The following is an 18,771-nucleotide window of genomic DNA, read 5'->3' on the forward strand; positions in this document are numbered from 1 at the left end:
ATATCTCTGATAGGGTGGTCTACCATGGAAAAGAGTCTGAGGATTCCCACTCACCCCAGCAGACTAATGCCACTCAGCATCAAGGAAATCCTGCCTCTGGACTACCCCTGAAACCCCCCAGCTGTAAGGTGAGGCAACTTCATTCTGTTCCACTCAGTGTCAGAAAGTGTGCATTCTGAATTCAGTTTGTCACCAATTTTTAGACAAAAATACGTCACATGTTGACAATGGGTATGGAAATACTCAAAAGTATGCCTTAGATATCACAAGACACAACTGTTGATTTTGACAACAATTTGCATGACGAAAACCTTAAATGTTACCATACTTGTTGAACTCCTGAAGCCAACTTAGCTTGTTTTCCAGAATTTTTTTTAAATAAAGGAGCTTTAGTAACTCTTAACCACAGAGCAAAGGTGGTGTCACATCTGCACCATCCTATCAGCCATTCTTTAGTATGTTGCCTCCAATTGTCATTAAAACCACGTGTTTCATCTCCTACAACTGTTCAAATATGAGTAAAATTGACCAAAACGTCTGCTTTTGTATCGTTTTATACCTAAATTACAGCTAGTCCGCCTGCAGAGACTAATTGATCATTGAGATTAGCAGGTTTTCTGACTTTTTAGTAATTGAGAAAGATGTTCCACCAACACATAAAACGGCTCCACAAGCAGGCAGGAAGCAAAGCTTTCATTTGAGTGTGGAGGAGCATCATCCCGCTGATGGGAAACTCTGTAATTAAGCAGTGTGTGATGGAGAGCAGTCACTCTGTCTCTGGATGATGTCTTCAAATCAACATTATAGCATTTCAAAGCATCAGCAAGAGTAAAAACCACTTAGGAGGAAATGTTGTAAATTTTGCCGTGAGTGAGCAGATTTGTGTATTTCTGAAATGTGTTTTTTTTTTTTTTTGTTTGTCCAAAAAAACAAAAGTGTAGGCTATTTGACGGGCTGTGTCAAGCTTAATTTTGTGGCCAAATGTCACCACAGGATGCAGTGAGAAGTCGGTGTGACAGATGCCCCCATGTCAGGACGCCCACTGTGCTTTTGATTGAATTAGCTTCCTGATTGAGTTAGACTAATGGTATACAAATCTTCTCCTGCTGCTGGAAATGGTTAATCTCCGTTCCATAAGGTGTCATCCTCCCAGGTTTAATGTAAAAAAAAAAAAACAATTCTGTCCTTTAAATCGCACATGCTTACATTTGCTGTGATGCATTCAAATCTCTGCTCCTATTTTGATTTCTTCTCCTAAAAGGGATCAATAGTGAATATTGATTCTCGTGGAATGGCCTGTACTTCTTAGATTAAATAGGGCCACGGCGTTACTGAAAAAGGACAAAATTCTTGCAACGTATTAGAGCTGGAGGTGTCTCCTCTGTCTGCAACAACTCAACAATACATTTTTATCAATAAATGACACTATTATTATGTTTGAATGTGAAGAATTTCCGCTTTTTTCTCTCCTATTTGAACTCCTTTAAAAGTTAGGCCACTCAAACGAGTAAATCCCATCTTGCTTTGAGCTTTAGGAGCACTACTCCAATTTAACTTTATTGGACTAACTGCAGCGCCTGTGAAAGTACTTTATCTTTCTTCGTACATGTTTTTTTTGGGAAGTTTTTAGTTTCTTTTTGTACTGTTGCAGCTTTAAGTCTACATGTGCATTCAGAAGGTGAAGAATGTGTTCAGGTGCCTGCAATGTGAGAAAAAACGTCAAAAGAAGTTTGGGAGTTTGATGTGAGTCTTCGTCAAGGGTACGTTACCATCTGGGCTGCTATGGCGATGATAAGGCTCAAGTACAAGGTCTTTTGATAGTGTGTGTGTGGCCTAACAGACAGAGAAAGACCTCAGCCAAACAAAATATTGTTTATCTGGCCTTGCTGCTTGCCGTCGTATTGCCCCCCCTTAAAGAAATCAAGCACCTTCCCACCTTAACGACAAAGTTTATACAATTCTAAAAGTGAGGAGGCTACTAAAAGGTGTAAAGCTGTGTGCGACTTACTTTTATATTTTTTTAACTTCCAAAAGATGGATTTGGTTGATCATTTTTCTGCAGGGACTAAGTAAGCTTGTTTTTGAAGTATTGTATAATTTTAGTTAATTTTTAATGAGAAACACGTACATCTCAAGGGTTTCCAACACAATGTTAGCACATGGGCAGACTGCCTGGGTGTTTTAACAGAAGCCCAAATATATTTGGCAAACCATTAAAGGTTTATTTAGTTATTTCTGTCCAAACTGTCCATCCCGTCGACTCCATCAAACCAAACCTTGTTGCTGCCCCCCTTTTCCCCCTGTCATGTTTACGACACCTCCACCCCTTTTAGTGAACAGATATCACATCAGCCAATGATGACACAAGCTTTGACAACTCTGAAACCTCTTTTTAAAACTATGTTTGCAAATTGTAAATGGGTTTTTAGAGGGCAGCTGCTAGAAAAAAAATATCAACCATTTTGAAAACATAAAAATCCTGTGTCCCACTGCATGAAACTTAGAGGTGAATCTTTGGCAGCAATGGCCTCTACAAATTTGGTTTAATCACTGCTTTGTCCTGAAAAGGCGACACTGGTGTAGCCAGCTTTGCAAATTCTCCTTTAGGTTCCAATGAAAGTCCCCCTCTTGCAGTCATAAATATTAAAACGATTCTCCAATCCCAGTGTTAGATTGTAAGGTTATTATAGGTTAGACAATTCTCAAAACTTATTGGGCTTTGACTTAATCTTTTCTTTGTATTTGGATAAGTTCAAGCGTATCTTTAATAGATTTAGGACCCATCTTTGGTTGAACTTCTGTATATTTATAAAAAAAATAAGAGACAGTAGATGCATAAATCATTTAGTTTAAAGACACATTTTTAAAAATATCAAATTTATAACTATGTGGAATTAAGACTACAGTCACGTATCCAAAAATGCCACCACACAGCTGCCTAAAAGAAAGTTCTTCAGGGAATTTGGCATTTGTAATCGGGAGGCGGTGGAAGAAAAGGGTTAAAATTTCACAGCAACTGGATAATTTTTCTCTAAAATGTGACATCGGTCAGTCGCCGGCCCGGCATATTTCGAGGTCGCATGGTGGGAACCCAGTAAAGGTAGAGATGACGCCATTATGAAATCGGGCGACAGCTGGGCGTCCACATGGCAGATCACCGTCCGGCAGCAGCTCTAACTGGACGGTGGCCGTCCACATAAAGACAGCCAGCGTGCCATTCTGCACATTCATGACCACACCGAAGATTTTCAAAAAAATTGGGCGGCTGCATGAAATCTCACAGATTCTGCTTCCTCATCATGTGGTGGCAGTTATTTGTGACCGTATACAAATCCCCCACTATATATCCTATTTACATTTATTCTATGAACCTTTTTAAAAGGAATTTGAAACTGTAATGAGGATAAAATAAATGTTTTGACAATGTCTGTTCAGGATTCAAAAACTGGTCTAACTTTTACACCTAAAATTGTACAGTGCAACCAAACTAGAAGCCCCTACTTTTTATGCAAAAATATCGCCACTGTATTAAATCATACTAACTGGTCTAACAGCACTAAATTGTATGTTTTTGGTAAAAGAAAAGCATCTGTCAAACTCCTAAATGTAACATGGCTTCACATGGCAACACAAAGGTCAGAGACGGCGATGTAAGGATGGAGCGTGGAGTGTTGACTGTTTTCTTTAACACTTCTTGGAAACTTCAAGCTGTTTCTACTCTGCTGCCCAGCATTCTGTAAATACAGGCCCTGCTTTTCTAGATGTCACAGTCAAAAGGTCAAAAAGTCCTAATGCTTACCTGTTATACACACCTGAAACAATTCCAAGAAAATATAATTAGATATAATAATTAGCTAAAATTGGACTGGAAATGTCAGTGGTGAGGCTTTGCAAATGTGCACTGTTTGTTGCATTATATATATTTTTATTCTTGTTTTTATTTTCGTTGGATGCATTAAAGATGTGGATGATGCCGTCCTGCACTGATGGGTTTTTTTGTGATTCCCACAAAGGGTTCGGTGTGGGACCTGTTGGATGAGGGTTTCTTCTCCAGATCTAAAGTCTTAAGTTTGGGCTGTGTCCAAAAGAATACTGTTTTAGGTTTAAATCCATCTATAGTTTTGTATTCTGACATTTAAAATTATTTTTGGTATAATCTGACATTTTTTTTAAATATATTTTTGTACAATTAGTACACAACTCACACTGCCTCAATTCAAGAATATTTGTTAATATTTTCCACAACTGGACTAGATTTTAGTCAATTTTTGATGGAAACGTCAGTGATCTCTGACAGAATCAAAGCTCTGTTACAAAAGAAAAAGTATTTTTCATACATTTCGTTGTGAGACTGTGGTGTTTTGGAAGTAGCCGTCTTTCACCCTTCAACACTCCTAAATTTGGTGGTAACAAACTGCACAAGGTTTGTTTTTTTCTATCAGCTGCTAAACATTTAACAGTTGCTAACTCAATATGTCTAAGCCAACCACCTCACATGCTACATCTTAATTTGAAAAGAGTGTGTGGAAGGAGATGATACTCCTCTGACCTGAGGAGACTCCCTGTATTTGTCAAGTTTGTCTCCTACTGTGTCTGCACGCCGTCTCTGTCCAGTTGTGTGTTTGTGTGTGTGCGTGCGTGTGTGTTTAGTCTAAGTTGAGAATCATTGGGTAATTCATTCCAGAAGAGGGCAAAGGCTTAGCATGGTGATGAATTAATCCACTGTGCTTTTCCTGCTGGCTGGGAGGACAGAGTCTGATATTACTTCTCTTTTTTTTTCTTTCTTTTTTTTCCGCTTGGAGATGTTCAACGCTTTTCTTTCTTTTGTCGCTCGTCTTGCATTACGCTTGATCTGCGATTGCTCGTCAAACACTACAAGTTTACGGCCACCAGTCGTTACCATCACCAGAGATGTTTGTAGAAACTGTGTCCCTCTGTGCTCCCAGTAACAAATGCTGCATTCAGTTGACTTCTGTGGTCATGCTGTTGTCTTTACAGCTGCTGCATGGACCAAAAAGATGAACTGTGCTTATCTGTCCCTTATCAAAGATGTCATGGGTATACGTACTGTGGTCTTTTATAGCTCAGTGCATGGCACTACCTCTTGGCTCGTGGCCATAGCAAGCAGCAGGAAAACATGCAGAACAGAGCTATGGAGGCATGATTTAAACCAGCACAGAAAAAACATAGCTAGGCTTTAGCCAAGAGTGTGTTGTTATATTTAGAGAACCAGACTGGTGGAGTCCCGCGCTTTCCAGTTTGAGTGGTGAGATAAGCGGCTGACTGGAGTGTCACATTTACGACAGCAACCAGGCTGTTATCTGATCCCACGACTGGGAAGAAAACGCACATTTTCCACAAATGTTCCACAATTTCTTTCAAATGTATTGATTCAGTGCATTTTTCAGTTTTCATTTGAGCGCCTTTCATTTCACTGATATGAAAAGAGACGTTAGCATGTGCTGGTATGTTTTCTATAAACAACAGGCCCGGCAGCGTCCTTGTCTTTCCCTTCCTGCATGGAGTGTCAGAAGGGTCTACAAGAGGAGAAAACGTAAATGTTTTTTTGCAATGTCATTTATCTTCAATGGCACATGACGTGGAGGAGTTAGGAGGAAGCAAGATTGGGGCCCAGAGAGCAACCAAGCTCCATTGATTGTTGTGAAAGCAGCCATGAGGCTTATCTTGCTTGTTTGTGCGTAAAACATCCAAGAGTACAGAGTTAAATGTTACGCCGCGGCGTCGATATGTTTTCTTTGAACCACTTCCTTCAATAGTCTGCAGCCAACACGACGGCGGCAACGTGAGTGCAGATACAGCGAGTCTCTTCATCTCGGAGGACTCGTCCACTGCTGGGTGTCAACTGGTTGCATGCACTTGCAAAACAGACCCGCCTATTGTGTTTCAAGTAGTCTTGGCGAAATGAAGCCGCACTTGGAGCTATTTGTGCTCACCCTGCAGGTTAAAAAACTTTATTGTCATAAGATCAGCATGTGATATCTTCATGATATTACCAAAAGGCTAATCTTTCCAAAAATAAGGCTCTGTGAGTGTTTACTTTGCTGCAGCACACTCTGTTCATGTTCAGAGGCTCACTGGAATGCAGAAGTAAGTGGGCTCAGGTCCACTGGTTTGGTTTTAGAGCTCTTTCTTGAATTTGCCACTCCCCAACATCTGAACATCTCCAGGGGTCTTGTTGTCATGCAGTTGCTGTGTACTTTAAAGCAGAGACCGGCTGCACCCTGTCCAAAATGTCAAAGCTGATAGTCCCTGAGAGGGTCTGTTTATCATGATCAGTGTGATGGTTGGTCACATTACAGCAGCTATGTTGAAGCATTTAGGAGTCTTTTTATTTTTATTTATTTTTTCTACTTCAGTATTTCTGTGTAGATGTGTCATAAAATTTCCAGTTGGACGCATACACATGCTAAGAAAAAGAAAACATATGAGACATAGATAAAATGAAGTAGTTAATCAAATTTAAACAATGACTTAAATCAGGAGTTTTTGCGACATTATGAAGTTTTCTCTGCATTTTTAATCACCTACCCATTTCCTATAGATCAGAAACTGTCTCAGGCAGAAAGTTAATGCTACATACACACCAGGGATGTGAACCTGGTAAACAGGCCTTCTTGAACGCGCGTTTAGCATATGGGGTTCACACTGGACTGTCGCTACCCAATACTAACTCACTTACCTGCAGTTGGAAGACTCTTGTTGCAAAATTTCAAAGTGGTGCAAATCTTGGTCCAGGCTTTTTCTGTCATGGCTTTATTTCTGATGTATGAAAGACTTGGTGTTATATAGACACAAACTACAGTTATTAATTACTTCTCCATGATCAATTTTCAAACGATTGGCACTAAAGCGAATTGAAAAGGACACGTCACTACCAAATCCGAGTCCCTGATTGGTAAAAGTTTAACTGGCTTATTTTCCATGGCTACTTGTTTTGTATGTAGAGCCCAAAAACTGACTTAAAACCTTGCGCACATACGCGCGTTTACATTGATTTTTTATTAAAAATGCAGATTTCCAAGCCTGGTGTGAATGTAGTGTTAGACTTCACTCACTCTAGTCACCTCCTCCGGGAGCGTACTGAAGCTATTCTAGGCCAGGTGAGGCATCTCTTTAGCCTCTCCTGAGTCTGCTGCGGAGCCTCTTCTCTGTTGGGCATTCTGTGGCCCTGTTCATACCTCAGTGATTCGTAGTACAACTGCAGGCATATTGCGCAATTTAACCTATGCTTATCTTGAGGGGTTAGAAAAAACAGTGGCAGAGCAAACTTGATCCTGAAAAATGCAATTTTTCCCTCCCAGAGTTTTAAAGAGAAAGCCGCTGTTGCTGCATTCTAATGCAAGACAGGTTAGACATAAGTTCATTCTGAGTCAGTTGCAAAAAAAAAAATTATTGCATATTTATTTTATATTGTGAGAAAAGTTAAAATCCCATAGACTTTAGATTATTACTCATTTTATTTGTCAGAATAACCATTCTTACTCTGACACATTCTTCTTAACATCTTTCTAATCCTATTTTCTTTTCATGATACTCTTTTCTTTATTCCAAGTTATTCAAGTTATAAGCTGACCAATCAGATGTCTCAGTAAAAGCATGTGGTGTCCGCTGGCCTCCACCTCAAACCCCTAGTTGACAGCTGAGCTGTTTTCAGTAGAAGGGGTGTGGACTTCCAACAATCTCACTCATGATTGGTGACAGTAGTTCCTCTAAAAATGGGACTCAGAGCGACTTGGACCATTTATAGACAATCAGGAAGTGACGCAGAAGGCTCTGGCCTGATTTTGCGAGGGCCAGAGGTAAGGCATTTTCTAAAGGTGACATCAATACCTTGTTTTGTCCACACTGACTTTTTACTATGGTTCATTGCATTGCGTCTCCGTTGCGTTACTACATAAAAATTTATTGTTTATTAATCAATCAGAATGTTAATATAACCTCCGTCATTACTCTGACGTCTGTCCCTCTGCAACACAAGGACTTCTATTTTCAGCCGTCGTCACGACGATTTCAGGGCAAAAAGCTGGAGAAATGGGTAACAGGTCCGGGTTTCAAAATAAAAACTTTTGTCGTACTTTCAAATAAATCTTGGTGACATACTCACGCGATGACTGATGTTAACGTGACAGATCACACCATTGTCTATTTTTTTTTTAAACATAGATGACGAAAGTTTAATTTTTAAAAGCATGACTTCTTTTATGACACAAAACACACATTTTACAAGGAGTCTGTAAGGAGGGCCATGAGCAAGGAGAGCCACGGGAGTGGCAGGAAGCTAGGGGTAGAGGATGCGCAACAAAGATGCAATGGAGAGGACGTAAACCAACCGACTGTCATTAAACGGCTTCCCTGCAAGGGAGTCATACCGCAGATGGACCAGCGGAAGTGCAATCCCCTTGTAGTTCATTCAAATAGATACCCTTGGTCTCTTTTTAAAGAAAGTCCACCACCCCAATTTATCAGTCCACATGTTCTGCCCCAATGACACCCAAAAGGATCCTACGATGTCCATCTAGAGTCATGCAGATATGAGACAGACTTCGTCCACCCCTTTGGCCTTGCCACAGCCCTCTGCTCTTTTTTTAATCCTGATAGTGGGAGGGTGGAGGGGGCTTTAAAGACTAGGGAGATTCAGATGTTGTTCACATTGGCATGTGGTTTTCAGGGCACATTAAGTGAACAGCAGAGCTAAGGAAGATGAAATCGATGTCCTTTCTTTGGAACATGTGCTGATGATTAGCCAAAAGTCTGACCATATTTTTAAGCCTCTAAAGATCCGAGTCTACAAACATCTCAGTGAAGCTTCATTGCATACAGAAAAGTAGTTCTTCAACTCAGTTTTTCAGAAACAGTTTGTCTGCATAGACAGTTTTTTTTATAGCTTTTAGGTCGTTGACTGTGTAAATGTCTATATTTGTCTACAAAGTTGGATTGCTCTGTAATTCAGGAATGCTTTCCCATCATCTGAGGTTGAAACTGTATGTCTGCTGCAGTCTGGTATGTCAAAGAACACTATATAACTCTGTTATGGTTCTTTGACATTTTATCTAGAGTTGATTTAATCTTGTCATTCTTTCGCACGTCCTCCTCATCAGTCTCTTGCTTGGGCTTTTCTTTAGGAGATGTCTGGAGATATTGGCTGAGCTCCTAAACATTCGCATTACTACATTTAGATTGCCTTGCTGGATGCCATAAGCAAGCCACAAATGCTTCAGTGGAAACTATGAGACTGCTCCGATGCTACAATAGGAAATATGGACATGCGTTAAGAAAACAACCAAAGGCAGCAGATTGCATTTATGCTTATAATAGGGGTGAACAATAGTTGAGGCATTCCTGCATGAAAGCACCTGTTGCACCAGATGGATTACATTCCTTACAGGTCGTTGCTTGATTGGCTCAAAAGCATGCAACCAACTATCTCAACTGAGATACTTTTATTTCTTTAAATTGAAGTATATTTAATAATGAGGCTTATGGAGTCTAACCTACTCTGTGCTCCTTATTGGAGTGTGTGCCTGTGTCCGTGTTTGTATCAAGCATAGCTTGTGTGCCAAGCTGCAGCTAATGTCGCTCACTAATCCCTCATGCAACAGTGACATCAGCGCTCCTGTTTTAGCAGGTGAAGGAGGGGAGGTGTGTGGTTGGTGGGGTAGGGGTGCTTATCTAATGCACTCTCAGCCATTTGAAGAGCTCTGGAGAAGCCTTTTTTTTCACATGTTCACAAAACTTAATGAAGCTTTGGGGAGTGGTGGGGACCCTAGAGTCGAGGATGATGTGGATGTATCACTATTGTCCTGCATTTACAATGATAAGGAAGTGGGGTACTTTTAGGCTGTATATTTGGGTGTAGCATTTGTAAAATAACTGGGAAATATGTTTGTTCTTTTGTAGCTGGATTTTGGGGGTTTTTGGCTTCTTTTTTTGTTGTCATGTATTTTCGGTTGGACTTTACAGGAGAGGCTGACCACAATGGAAAGCTTCCTGGTAAGATTACTGCCCACTGTCCCTGAACTTGGCAGTGCACCTTCAAGTTTTAAAGCTCTTTCAGTTCATGTCTTTGATGTAACGATGGAAAATGACACTCACTCGATCAATGACTGCAAATGACCCTCAGTAAAAATCGCCATTCTGGTAGAAGTCAGAAAAAACTGTTTTAATTCCTAAAAAGGTGATGTTTTCAAAGGAGACAATGTGCAAATGAAGGAGGCAGTGAAGCTGGGAGAGATGGGCGGGGCAAAACAAGACGGGGCAGTTTCAAGGAGGCTGCCCCACAGCCCTGGATAGCTTAGGATTGTCAAGGTCTTATGTGGATTTTGGTTGTAATCTGGTTAAGGACAGAAATACCTTGAAGGTGAAAACTGAAGAAAGTGCCTTGCTTGGATTTGTATTCCATTCAATTAATTTACTGTGATTTGTCTGATGGACTAAACCCCTGTTAAGGTTTATGCTTGTGGCTCTATCAGAATAATTTTCAGGTAAAACCCAAGAATTTGCAAAGGTTGCAAACCAATAAATGTAGTTTTTAAGACCCACTCCGATAAGAATCGTCTTTTCATGTTTTTAATATGTTCGTGTTGCATTTTTCTGATAATGAACATGCATTAAGAATATTAACCTTAAAATTGACTTTCTGAGTTTTTCTTTGTTTAAATCATTGAGAATCAGGAGCAGATGAAAAAATGTTGTTTGTTAAACCTTATAGTTGTAACGTAGAAGCTAAACTCTGCTGGCCACAAGCTCCCTACTCTGCTCCAATGTGATGCAGATGAACAGATTTATGTACGTCTTCATGCTCCTCATCTGGCCACAACTGTACGGCTGGATATCTCCAATATTGCTCGCCATTTTAGTTGCACTGGTTGGATTTGTGAGGGGCTGTAAGCTAGCAGGTGAAAGCGTAAACAGACGTGAAAGGGGAAGGTATACTCCGTGCCAACAGTCGCACCCACAACTCAAAGGTGAATTTCTAATAATCTCGTGCTGCTCTGCAGAAACTATGTCTCAGAAAGCAACACAGATTTATTTATTTTTGGCTAAAAACGTCAATCATAATTAAAAGACCACTGGGAACAATTTTACAATAGATCAAATGATGATCAAAGTTTAAATCATGGAAAGTTTATAAAAGAGCATCACATGGCTGCTCCCTTCTTCAGTTTGAGGTCTCGTTAAAGCAGTTGGTCATGGATATAGATTATTTAAACATTTTTTGTGGATGTGTGTTAGCAGATAACTCGAGGATTACATATTGGCCCAAAAGAGAAATCTATTATTCTCTAAATGAGTTTACCTTTCTTGATTAGAAGAATCAACATAATTTTTTTAATGCCTGCTTAGTACATCACTGGAGATGGTCTGTCGGTGTGCAGAAAACATCAACTTGAAAATGACTTAGTAAGGGCCAATCTGAAGCAGGTCTGTTGAGCCAGATTTATCCTTTAGCTCATTTCTTACGCCTACCCAGAAATGTAATGACATGATGTGACAAACGGTCCTCTGGGTTTATGTTTACACAGTATCGTGCCTCACTCTGATATAACACTCCTGCAGAAAACAAATGTAACCTGGATCAGGTTTGGCTGCAATGCTAACACAATAATCACTATTCCGCCTGCAGCTGCCTTCTATTTTTAAAAGCCCTTCCAGTCCGTGTAGAAACTTGGTTTGAAGCTCATTCAAATTGTCTACTTTAGCATCCTCCTTCTGTCTGGTTTTGCTGTAGTTTAATTATAAAGTGGCTGATGTCCAACTTGTATGAGCTGCCTCTGCAACCACAGAACCGGCTTTATATTCTAGCTTCTGTTTCTCGTCTACATGCATTAAAGTCTGTGGCAGATGAGGGGCCTGATACACAACACTGAAGAAAAAAACACTTGCATAGGCATAAAAGCTCAACTTGCTTGGGCTTCTCTGTAAGATTTACAAACGCCAGATGTTGCTAAGGTGTTACTGAGATAGTTTTTTCAACAGTGAAGTGAGGAAAGTCAGTTTGCTTGCTGCTGAACTTAAGGCTCCTGTTTTTGGCCCTGCTTTCTCTGCACCGTCACCCAGCTGGCCTGACCCACCAGCTGCTCAGGACCGGTCAGAGACGCCGTCTTCACACTGGCTACTGGCCTTGTTGAAAAGCTTTTGAACTCGATGCTTCTTCTCTGAAAATGTTCCTAAAAACTAGAAAGCGGTCACTTCGGGGAGCTAGCTGCTGCTTCTTTCTATGTTGGAAACTGTCGCTCTTGCGAGCTTTGCTTCAAAGAAGCTGCATGAAAGGGTCAAGAGGAGAAATCAAGGAACTCAGGAAGAACGATAAATTAACAGCCTCGGGAGACGTATGACAGTCTCGTGTCTCCTTTGAATTCAAGTCGCAGTCACAGTTTCACAATTGCGACTAAGTGTCCTATGTATTTCTTTCGTGGATGCTCCTCACATGACCAGGAGTCGGCCTTTTTCCACAACCTAGGTGCTTTCTTTCACAGTTGCACAGAGATCATAAGTACATGTCAAAGCTGATGCTGTGTGCTGACAGACCAAGGTCACATGGTGTACACATGGAGTTCTAGTGTTACATAAAAAAAATCACGTAAAAGAAAGATATTTATCAATATTTTATGGGAAACCAGAAAAGATAGGTTAGACTGAACTGGCTTGGCATCTAGTAGGTTGTGTGGAGCTTGAAGCCAATGCCCAGAACCTGTGGAACACTTCTGAGAAATGAGGACAGGTCACTAAGGATGAAGTAAGCTATCCATTTTCTGCTAACTCAGACGTCACTGATGGGCATTTGGGACTGAATTCCGGGACAAGATCTGTCTCCTGTGAAATACTTGCTTCCTTCCCAACGTGTGCGCGTGCATTCCTGTATGTTTGATAAATGTTCTTTTATATATCATGCATCATTTTTTATTTATTATTTTGCCTCAAATCATCTAATAGTAATGTTTTCATGAAAGCTTTTGATACTGCTGTATTGGATTTAATGTAAATATATTTCTTTCTTGTGCCCCTTTGTATTTGACTATGTCCTCTTATACCGTAGTCACATGCCGTATGAGTGCTGTAGGTTTTTGTGTTGTCCAGACCCGTGGAGAGTTGTGGTCAGGTGTGACCGCCATGAGAGCAGGTGTGCTTTTGGAGTTCTCTTTAAGCGACCACCTTAAGGGACGCCATGAGAGTAAAATGATCAACTGTCGTGCTTGTGGCAAGTGTACCGTTAAGTACTTGTAAGGATAAAGTAAGTTGCATACATTTGTGATGTATGAGTGAGGCTGTCGTACGGAGCACTTCTACTCCACCTCAGTCATTCATGAGGTCTGCTTTCTTGCTCTTTATTGTGGAGCCGGTTATTAAAATGATCATGCATTATGTGGTACTAGCACCAAATATGGCATGGATGTACCTCTCTCAGAAAAATGTATAAATGTTATATACATAGGATATTCTCTAGGTAACCATCAAATTCAAGTACTTCATTTTGTGCATGAACAGCCCCTATAGTTGAGACTGGGGCAAAAAGTCATTGAATATTTTTGTGACAGTTGAATGAATGGGCGTCCGTTGAGTCCATTTTGTTTTTTTTCTCGTGACTAACGTGCTTTTGTGAAACAGGTGATTCTAAGCTTGTACCATAAAATGCACAATGTGTCTGAAATATCAACCTAACTGGCTAAGCTATTAATGCCGCATGCAGAGGGTGTGCACATGATGCATAGGTGCACATAGGTCTGCTGTTGGATTTCCACACAAACTACACTGATTGTCTAATTTCTAATAGTCAGGCTGCAAGCATGGAGTGTGCAACGCACTCACAAGGAGCACGCACTTACTCCTTGAACAGCACTAATGGGGGCCTTGTGCAGGACGCAGACTTCAGGGAGGATAAAAAAATGAAAAATCCTTAGGACATGCCTACGTCTCACCCACTTCACCCTTCTGTGTTCACTACCATCTGTCACCCGCAGCATGACCTATAGATAAAAATTGGCACAAGTATTTCGGTTTTAAGAGGTTCATTAAGTGGTTTACTGTCTTAAAATTTCATGTCAGCCACCTGTTTGCCCCATACGGATTGCATTCAGCTCATCTCCAGTAGTTGTGAAAAAAGACTTTAAAACATTTGTTGCGACGCTGCCAGTAGACACCACACTTGGTCACATAATACTACGTTTGTAGGTTTGGTCAAAATGTATAAGAACAAGAGGGGGATACGTTTAAGATGGAAAATCTCAATTGAAAAGAATAAAAAAAGTATGATTTCAGCTTTTTTTCCCCTTGCAGTAGACACATAATTGCATGAATAAATGAGCAAGGGTGAGTGGGCAGTTGCATCTCGAACAGGTTGTCCTCCAGAATTTGTGTATTTTTTCAGGTTTATTCTCTTAAATTTTACAGATTTATGCATTTTTCTGTCACTTTTATCAGTTAACGATTGAGCTTCTTTCCATAATATAGTCTGATAAATATTTCAGATTTTCTACAACTCCAAAGACTTTTACCACGTCTTTTAATGAAAAGTGTTGTCTGTGTACAGACAACTAATGGATGAACAATTGCTTAATTTAAAACTGAAAAAAAATGTTTATTTCTTTTTTTTTTACCTGCAGATAGATGAAAGTAGCACAATAAACCTCAGACAAAATGGTAATTTTATCCAACACATTAATCAGTTTGATGGAATTTAAATGCTTGTTATGTGGAACAAAGCCATGACTTTAGCACAAAACAGAGTGGAGTTAAACTCCATACTATACTATACTGTACTGTACCAAACATAAATAGCCAACATGCTTATCAACTGAATTCCTTTCGAGCTCTAACTTTCTCTTTGTGGCATTATTTTATTTATTAGTACAGTTTTAACAAAAAAAATGATATTTAGAAATCTAGCTGAATTAAATAAATATTTTTAGCTTTCCTTTTTTTTAAAGAAAGTATCACAAAAGTTATATACAATCCTTTTTTTTTTTTAAATATCGTTTCCATTGTGTTTTCAGAAAAAAACATAATGTAAATGTTATTGTTATCTTTTTCTTGAAGTAATAACCAAGAAAACAGCTGAACAGCTCAGAAAAAGAGCACAATAAAAACAATGTTGTGTGTTATTGCTTTAGATTTTAAGTCTAGTTGCAATTATATCAAGTTGACAAAGTCTTTTTTTTTTGGTCATTTTATTTAGATTTCTATAATTTGTCATGCAATCTAATGTGTAGTAAAAACATAAAATAGCCAAAAAATAAAATATTGGTGTGTTTATCAAAAATGAATAGTGATTTGTTTTTTTTCTACAGTGCATTATCTCACATGCACTCTTTTTCAGGATGTATCTTGTTAAATCCCAACCACACATCACAAACAGGCTGAATATAAAGTCAATACATTCTGTTTTCTGTGGAGGTCTGAACTGTTTGGGTTACATGATAAAGGATTACATTTCCTAAGAAGCAGGTTCTTCACAGGATGTTGGCGTTTGTTCTCTGGGATTGATTTTCCCCCTCTAAGTGAAGGGCATTCTGTCAGACACAGAGACAGAGATAGCAATGCAGAAAAACGACCAAGTTCTGGGACAAACGGATCCACGCTGGCCTAGTTTCTCCCAGCCATGTCAGTGAATCTGCTAAAGCCTTCTGCCTGGCTGACTGTGAGATCCAGCAGGAGAAAAACACCCAGCCTAGATCCTGGACTCTAGACTTTTAAGAACAACATATGAAGTAAAATGATAAGTTTTTAAAAGATCATTTAGGCTGTATTTTGGGTGGGTCTTGTGGTGATTTCACCAGTACATATTTTTGGTATGAACAAATAAAAATGTCTTTTTATGACAAGAAAATTGTGAAGCCGTGTGTGCTGCAGGGATGCAAACATTTTAGGAGTTTGTGGCATCTCTGAACGGCATTTGATGTACAATGTGATTCCTGTAAAAAGTGAAACTATATTTATTTATTTATGTATTTATGGGAGTTCAACAACAGCAAACCCTCAGACAAGTCGCATAAAATAGAATTTTGTCAACACTTTTTGTCACCTCTTTGATTCGTGTTTCAACCGGTGACCTGACAGAAGTATTTTTAATCAATTCTTTCATCATTTTTTGTGCTTTTGAGTATTTTATTTTTTGGATGATCTTTTTGTGGTATTCTTGTGAAGAATTTACTATTTACAGTTTGATGAAAATCGTAAATGTCCTTGTGGCAGCTTTCAGATGAAGAAAATTAAGCTTAAAATTGCATTTCTGATAATTTTTTTATTTAAATTGAATTGTTGTGAATAAGGAGCAAACGAAAAATGCAGTTTGAAAAAGAGCTTGTTTGGTACAGAGAGCATAAAGGGAAAAGGGGGCGGGGTTAGTCCAACTTAGAGACACATTTCTAGTGAACTTCTGTTGCTCTGCAGAAACTACATCCTTGAAAATGACAGTTTTTTTGGGGGGCAAAAAAAATGCATCATCAGCACTTTTACAATAGATCAAAACATTTTTAGAGTGAGTCTTTAATTATTAGCATGTGTTTTAAGCTGTAGGGAGAATTTGGGGCTTTGTCATAAATAGTTCCATCCGTTTGTTTAAACCCATTTTCTTGTTTCATCTTTTTTTTTCTTACAAAAATGGAGCCCTACCTCAGAGGTTTAGCTATTTGGGGGACTGTTTTTCATTAAAATCTACAGCTCATTCTCTTTTAAACACAGCTTTAGAGCTTGTTTCCAAATTGTTTAGATGTCTATTTGCCATCAATGACAATGAACTTCATGTTGAGAGGACCAAAAAACAAAGTTCTTCTCTGGCTCTTCCCTGAAGGTCGCATTTGTGCAGGTGTGGTTTTGAAGTGTAGAAGACAAACAGAGGTTTGATTAGTCTTTGTAGAAGGTGTGCATCTCTCCTTATGCTGTGGGGGGCTTGATAGATGGAGTGAAATACTAATGAACTTTGAAAAACTGTTTATTTTACTGCTGACTTTAAAAAGGCTATTATTCTATATATTATTTTTAAATAAAAAAAGGTGATAATTACAATCATTTTTAATGTATTATTTCTTGTTTGTGGCATTCCTGTTTCCAAATCCATCCAAATCAGTTTGCATCTATAAAACCATATTTGACTTTGTATCAGGATTGTTTTTGGCTGTCTTAAACTTATTGATTCATGCAGCATATCAATCTTTAGATTGCATATTGAGAATCCGTAACCTAAAATAACACCATCTTCTAGTCTCTTTTAATATTACTTTTGAATGTTTAGTACCTGAAATGAAGAGCGTTTAAAAAAAATACTTAAATCAAAACTGTCAAAAAAAAATCAAGAATGGAAATCAACCATTTCCATTTATTAAGTGATGTCAGTTATTTTCCTGGTTTTCTTCTCCTGTTTTTTTTATGTTATTGCCCTCACTTTAATGCTACCATGAACCTCAGATGTACAAAACAGTGTTAAGCTTCTCATTCAAGTTTCCACTTTCAATGAAAAGTCAATCTAAACGCACATAAATACTTGTTTCTGTGTTGAAATTTATTGCGTTCATACATAGCTATGCACATTTTTAAGAGTTTTTCGGCTCTACATACTAAAATCGTGGCTGGTGAACCACCGTTTCAAATTAAATGAGGGATTAACGGAAGAGTCGCAGATCATGGAGGAGAAATTAATGTTTTTCGTTTGTGCGCGTCTGGAATTCTAAGATTTTTGCACCACTTCGACATTTCTCACGAACTCTCTTCCAACTGTAGGGGGTGGACATGTGCTAGTAAACTGTTAAAAAAGAAAGAAAAAAAAAAAAGAATCCCTCCCTGCTTGTCCAGTGTGAACACCATGGGCTATATTTGCAATCAAGATCTGCATTAGCACCTCCATAGACATTTATTACATCACTGGACAAAACAAAGTTTAGACAACACACACACAAAAAAAAAAAAATGACTGACCTCCGGCATTTGCAAAATTATGCCAAAGCCATCACCGTGGATTCTGATCGTTTGCCGCCATTTTGAAACCCGTTGACGGTGATTGGTCCGAGTCGGTCTGACTCATGTTTTTAGAAGAGCTACTGTCACCAATCATGAGTGAGCTTGTTGGAAGTCTACACCCCTTCTACTGCAAGTGGCTCGGGAGAATCTGCCAACAAAATGTTCGAGGTGGAGTCAGCGGGCGCCACATGCTTTTACTGAGCCATCAGGTTATAACTTGAATAAATTGCGATAAAGATAAAAAATCTTAGGATTAGAAAGAAGATGATAAAAAGAAGATGTCAGAGCAAGAATGACTGAGAAATAACGATCTTTTTCTCAATGGAAGTGTATGGGATTTTGACCTTCTTGGAAACAGCAGGTACTTCCTACTGGAACACGGACGGGAAGGGTTGAGATGTCCAGTGAATATACAGTCAATGAGCCTGTCACATGGCTGGTGTGTCCGTATCTTAATCCTTTGGTACACGCAGTATGCTTTGACATAAAGTCAGTTATTGGAGTTTATACTGCTTGTTTACAAAAAACAAAGGGAGACGACACCATGCAGAAATAAAGTTTGTAATTTTGATTTGAGTTTTGGTGTATCAGACTATAAAGCATGGATTGTTTGAAACGTGTTTGCTCTCACTTCTTTGAATGGGCTCATTTAAAAAATGTAATTTCTATCAGTTCTTTTGTTGACATAAATATTGATGTAAATACTGAATGGTTCAGGATCTCTGCTCGTTGAATCATTCTAGACTGAAGGCATATCCGTGCTTTTCTGAGGTACTCCAGAAGCAGCGCTACATGCTGCTG

General features: G+C 39.1%; 1 protein-coding gene across 1 annotated transcript in view; it reads left to right on the plus strand.

The window, feature by feature from the left end:
• Window positions 1-18,771, plus strand: part of pde8a (phosphodiesterase 8A) — a gene marked incomplete at its 5' end in the record, with an annotated part of 52,569 nt that continues 33,798 nt past the window's right edge. The window contains 1 exon segment of the mRNA XM_024295686.2: window positions 1-128. Within this exon segment, the coding sequence (XP_024151454.1) occupies window positions 1-128 (128 nt within the window).

The sequence above is a fragment of the Oryzias melastigma genome, linkage group LG3 (genome assembly GCF_002922805.2).
Source record: "Oryzias melastigma strain HK-1 linkage group LG3, ASM292280v2, whole genome shotgun sequence".
In the NCBI taxonomy this organism is placed as follows: Eukaryota; Metazoa; Chordata; class Actinopteri; order Beloniformes; family Adrianichthyidae; genus Oryzias; species Oryzias melastigma.